The sequence below is a fragment of the Dipodomys ordii genome, unplaced genomic scaffold (genome assembly GCF_000151885.1).
Source record: "Dipodomys ordii isolate 6190 unplaced genomic scaffold, Dord_2.0 Scaffold8, whole genome shotgun sequence".
Taxonomy (NCBI): Eukaryota; Metazoa; Chordata; class Mammalia; order Rodentia; family Heteromyidae; genus Dipodomys; species Dipodomys ordii.
Genome location: NW_012267224.1, coordinates 20,411,676 through 20,417,569, shown reverse-complemented (window position 1 = coordinate 20,417,569; position 5,894 = coordinate 20,411,676). Strand labels below are relative to the sequence as shown.

The 5,894-nt window shown below is 37.4% G+C and overlaps 1 protein-coding gene across 1 annotated transcript in view; it reads right to left on the bottom strand.

Annotated features, from left to right (window-relative positions):
* Slc30a9 (solute carrier family 30 (zinc transporter), member 9) overlaps positions 1 to 5,894 on the bottom strand; it is an 86,715-nt gene that overhangs the window by 24,357 nt on the left and 56,464 nt on the right. Inside the window, exons 6-7 of the mRNA XM_013008911.1 lie at positions 5,083 to 5,141; positions 1,626 to 1,693 (exon numbers count right to left, since the gene is read on the bottom strand). Of these exons, the coding sequence (XP_012864365.1) occupies positions 1,626 to 1,693; positions 5,083 to 5,141 (127 nt within the window). The remainder of the gene's footprint in view (positions 1 to 1,625; positions 1,694 to 5,082; positions 5,142 to 5,894) is intronic.

Genomic DNA, 5,894 nt, shown 5'->3' with positions numbered 1-5,894 from the left:
ATTCCTCAGCACCACATAAGCAAAAAGAAAAAAGCCAGAAGTGGCGCTGTGGCTCAAGTGGTAGAGCGCTAGCCTTGAGCTGAAGAGCTGAAGGATAGCACCCAGGCCCAGAGTTCAGGCCCCATGACTAGACCCCCCCAAAAAAAAGGGTATTTTCTACAGTCCAATAAGGAAACCCATTATAAGGCTACAATAGTTATATACTAAAGCAATACCTAATTACATGCTTTCCATAGTCCCATGAACAAATAATTGCTCCTAATCCCTGATGCAAGGCACTTGAAAGCACTTGCACAAAATGTCCATGTAAAGAGCAGTACAGTGCACCACTTAAATAACATGAATGTCCTGTATACAGTTTGTCCTAGGCTTAAGGGAAAATAAAATCCATGATCACAATAGCTAAAAGACCTGTTACGGTTCACAACAATCAGTCTCTCATTATAAATATAAGAACAGGCTCTAGAACCTTCTGCAGATGACATAAAAACCTCACAGACATTTCATTCTGCCAAACCAACATGCTCTCTGGGTTAAAGAAAAGTACTTTCTTGGTTTACAGTCTGACTAGTCAAGAGTGATGGGCTGGGATGTAGCTCAGTGGCAAAGCGCTTGCCTAGAAAGTGCAACGTCCTGGGTTCGATCCCCAGTACCAAAAAAGAAAAGACAAAAAAAAAAGGTGACTAGGAGTGGCTGTGCATGGTAATTTCTGTAAGCCCAAATTTAATATCCACCAGGCCAAAGGTCTGGACCATTTGTAGCACCACAGAAAATGCTTTAGAAAATCATACAGGTACAGAATTCAAATAAAAGAGCAAGTAGTGAATAGAATTGATGATTTTATACACCCTAAAATGACTAATCAGCAAAATAAGAATCAAGAAGATGGAGAAAGTAAGTCACAAAAACAAGCACAAATATATTCTTTAATAGCTATGTTAGGTTGGTTTAGCTACTATAAAAATAACCTGGACCAAATCTAGCATCTCAAAAAGATTTTTACAAATTCCAATAAAAACATGAGGGGATTTTCAGGCAGCCTATCAAAAATAAGCATGTGGGCTGGGAAGATGGCTCAGTGGTAGAACGCTTGCCTCTCATGCTTGAGGCCCGGGTTCGATTCCTCAGTACCACATGAGCAGAAAAAGCCAGAAGTGGCGCTATGGCTTAAGTGGTAGAGCGCTAGCCTTGAGCTGAAGAGCTGAGGGACAGCGCCCAGGCCTAGAGTTCAGGCCCCACGACCCGACCCAAAAAAAAAGAAAATCACATTTTATGCTTGCATCTCAAAAATAAGCATGTGTGTCTGTATGGAGTTATAGTGTCCTACTGCTTAATTGACAATGTATAATTATTCCGCTTCCTCTTCTTTATTTTTTATTTTTACAATTTTTTTAATTGTTGAGATCTTCTACAGAGGGGTGACAGTTACATGAGTGAGGCAATGAGTACATTACTTGTCAGTCGTTGTTACCCCTTCCCTTCCTTGTTGTTGTCCCACTATCCCTTCCCTCCCTCAGCTTCCTCTTAAAACAATGTAGATCTCTCACTGCAGCTAGCAACCCATCATAAATTTATATACTCAAGGGTATATTTCTATCTTCAAAAGCTTATTTTTCAGTACTTACATACAAATGGCAACCATCACTACTTTTCCTGGTCCCTTAAGAAACACTGATGTTGTTCTGGAACGTGGCTATAAAATAAACAAAGGAAACTTATAAAATCTTTCAGTGAACCACTGACACATAAGAACATATCTCCTCTCAAAACTTCTGAACACACTTAGGCACCAGTGGCTCATGCCTATAATCCTAGCTACTTAGGAGGATAACATCTGAGGATCACAGTTTGAAACCAGCCCAGGCAGAAAAGTCCCTCATAAGACTCTTATTTATCTCCAATTAACCACTCAAAAACTGGAAGTGACACTCCGGCTTAAGTGATAGAATGCTAGCCTTATGCAAAAAAGAAGCTCAAGGATAGAGTCAAGGCCCTGAGTTCAAGCCCCACAACTGACAAAAACAAAAACAAAACCAAAAAACACAAATCAACAAAAAAACAACTTCTGAGCAAACGGCTTACTTATTTCATTTTCTCCAGTATTTCCTTTCTCAAAAGCAAGCAGATAAATTAAAAAATGCATCCTGATACTCCTCAAAGCCTTGTTTCCTTGTAATTCATGTGCTGCTTGCTTCCCAAAAGGATCTGAGTTAGTAACACAGAAACTAGTAGTGAGTAGAAAAAACACTGAACTCAAATGTATGCATTACAATTTTCTGTACCTTGAGCTGTATCTTTTTTTCTCTCTCCCAGTCCCTCCCCCATCCCATCTCCACCCACAAGCTGTATGGTTCACTTTCATTGGTGAGCTACATCTTGAACTATATCTTAACAGTTAAAAAAGGAACAGCTAATTTAACCCCTGACTGTGCTCTCAAGACAAATACCTCACATGAAAATAGTTGATTCTAGAGAAAACAAGTGGAGAAACATTAAAGAAAAGTACTTTCTTGAAAGATTTTCTTTTGCTTCTGGATGTATACCTCCTAGTTTATTTCTTATAGTTTTCACCTCCTTGAAATACTATCATAGTCTACTGTAAAATAACTTTTATCCATTCTTTCATAATCACTCTGATAAAGACTATAGAAAACAAGATATGTTGGCATTAACTGGATCAGAAATCATGGCAAGCCCCACAAAAATGTAGGAAGAGAAAGACTGGAAAAATGAGGCTCTACTACCTGCAGTAAGCACTTTCAGTGCAACGCTGAGGTGCCAGAAAAACAAGAGAACACGAGAAGCAATTTGTAAAAACTAACCAAGATTCCATAATAAATGCAGTTAGAGAACTGAGCTCTTCACAGATCATAGTGGCAAATGCTGACAATTACAGAAACCAAATATCCAATATCTACTTTTGTATATATCTGAAAATTTTTAACAATTTAAAAAGTTCTTTAATTTTGAGGCAAGTATAGAACAATTATAGATCCAGCTATTAAGCAGATAAGTGTATTAAGCAATGATAGAGATTAGTAAAGGTTTTCTACTAAGAAAGTCATAGAATTAGGGTCCTGAGAGGAGGCATAAGACAATAGACACATTAAAGGAGTGAGTATTAAAGAGATAATATAAATTAGGTTATCAGAAGGAGCTATTGTTCGGATGAGAGAATGCATTTGGGTAAAACCAGACATAGTGATTTCACATCTCTCACTTTTGTAGTTCTTGTGAGACAAAGAACAACCTAATAGAAAGAGAAGTGTCTCAGCTAGAAATTTTAAAAGATGACACTTAGTTCCAGCAAACAGGACTATTTCTGAATGCTGGAGAAAGAACCACCACTACCTTCAGTGGGAGGATTAGCAGTTCTAAAGGAACAGGGTAACAATACTGGGAAATGAAATACAGGTTTAAACAAGTACCATATAAACAAAAGGGGGGGACTAGAAAGAAAAATAGCCAAAGAAATTTAAATTATGTAAATTCAACCACACCAAAAGATTCTATAGAAAACCTGACATATTCAAAAGCAAAGAGTGACCAGTCTTGAGAAAGCCTTAGGTTTTAGAGTTGGTAACAGTCAGTTCTGTGACATGGTGGGACGAAAGCCCACCTGGACTGGGCTCAGGGGAGAAGAGGGAGGATAACAAATTTGTTACACTTTTTTCAATCTTAATTTCTTCCAAGAGAAGAAAAAGTACACTATTTTGACACATGTGGATAAAGGTCAACAAAGCTGGTGATGAAAACAGGAGGAACATTTATCAGGTATTCTTTGACTTATATGATGGTAATAGGTCCTGGTAAAGGCATCCCAACTTTAAAATACTGTAAGTTGAAAATGCATTTAACATTTAACCTACTGGCAAATATCACAGCTTGGCCTAGCCTACCTTAAATGTATTCAGAATATTTGGGTCAGCCTACAGTTAGACAAAATCATCCAACATAAAGCCAATTACATAAGAAAGTGTTAAATGTGAGAGGAGTTGGGGAGGTGGGAAGGGAAGGGATGGTAGGGGAAAAACAAAGGAGTAGGTAACAATGCTCCATAGGAAATGTACTCATTACCTTACTCATGTAACTATAACCCCTCTGTACAGTTTCTTTACAATAAAAGTATTTATTAAAAAACAAAGTGTTAAATATGTCAAATAATAATTTACAGAAAACTGAAGTTAAAAACAAAATGGCTAGATGGATATGCTTCCATACTATCATAAGGTCAATAATTGCAAATTGGGTCATTTTGAGTCAGGCACATCTGTTTATCTATTTTTTTCTCAATATAGTGTGAAGCTAATAAAAGCAGAAGGGTAGATAGTGAGATGGTAGACATTTGGGAAAAAAGGAAAGGTAGGCAATAGCTTAACTCAGTAAAAGAGTTTAGTGGTATGGTAAAATAATATTAAGAACCTGCTGATTTTTGTATAGTCACATAATGGAGAAGTATCAAACTGGCTGTGGAATTTTCTCCTTCAAGAGCTATACTTCTGCAGTGAAAATAGGAACCGATAGTCAGAATGTTTGACCAGAGTTCAGAGTAGAAGTGAAGACAAAGACAATCAACATGCACATGAGAGATAAAAAATACTTGCTAATAGTCTCCTCTCTATCTACAGGCTGAAGAATATGAGAATAGAGAATAGAAGAAATAGAAAAAATGTGGCTCATGCCTGTAATCCTAGCTACTCAGGAGGCTGAGATCTGAGGATCACAGTTAAAAACCAGCCTGGCACAAAAGTCAGTGAGACTCTTATCTCCAATAAACCACCAGAAAACTGGAAGTGGCACTGTGCCACAAGTGGTAGAGCACTTGCTTTGAGCTGAAGAGCTAAGGGACAATATTCAGGCCCAGAGTTCAAGCCCCATGACTGACCAAAAAAAAAAAAAAAATAGAAAAAAATGTTCAAAGTTGACTTTTTAATTTCAAGAAAATCAGCCAAGAATGAATACACAGTAATTCTACTAATTACAACTCAAAATCTTGAATTAACATGCTAGGATTTCATAATGGATTGATGTTAGGATTTTGTTGGTCAACACACATAAGCATTATTAGAAAGATATCCTTACCTTAGTGTTTCCCAAGAAATCTCTATATTCTTTTAATATTTTTTGGTTTCTAAACAGCCCTATAGAAATTAGAAAATAAATTTAAGTCACATTCATGCCCATTTAAATTAATACAATTATTCTTTGCACTCCGTGGGTTTGAACTCAAGGTCTAGAAAGTATTCGATAAGATAGGGTATCACTTTTTTTTTTTCCTAAGCTAGCCTCAGCCCATAATCTTCCTACCTATACCTCCCTCACTTGTGGAGGTTACTGATGTGAACCACTTTGACTCGTTTATTTGTTGAGATGGGCCTTACCTGTTTTCCTGGGATGGCCTCATACCTTGGCACCATGATCCTCCCAATCTGTCACCCAAGTAGCTGGGATGACAGGCACAAGCAACAATGCCTGGTCCAAAACCATTCTCTTTGAGATTGTGTTAAATATGTTCAGCCAGGAAAAATACCAAAGTACTATAAGAAATCTGGATTTGTAACCTGACTAAAAATTGGGTGAAAAACTTAGATAAACATTTCTCAAAGATGATATACAAAGCTCACATGGTAGAACACTAGCTTGGCAAAGAAAAGGCCCTGAATTCAAGCCCCAGTGCCACCAAAAAAAAAAAAAAAAAAACATGATAAACAGCCTATAATCCTATGGAAAGATACTTAGCATCTAAAAATACAAATGAAAACAACAGCGAGATACCACCTTACACCCATCAAGTTAGCTACTGTTTAAAACACACACACAGAGACAGACAGACAGACAGGCAGACACACACACACACACACACACACACACACACACACACACACACACACACA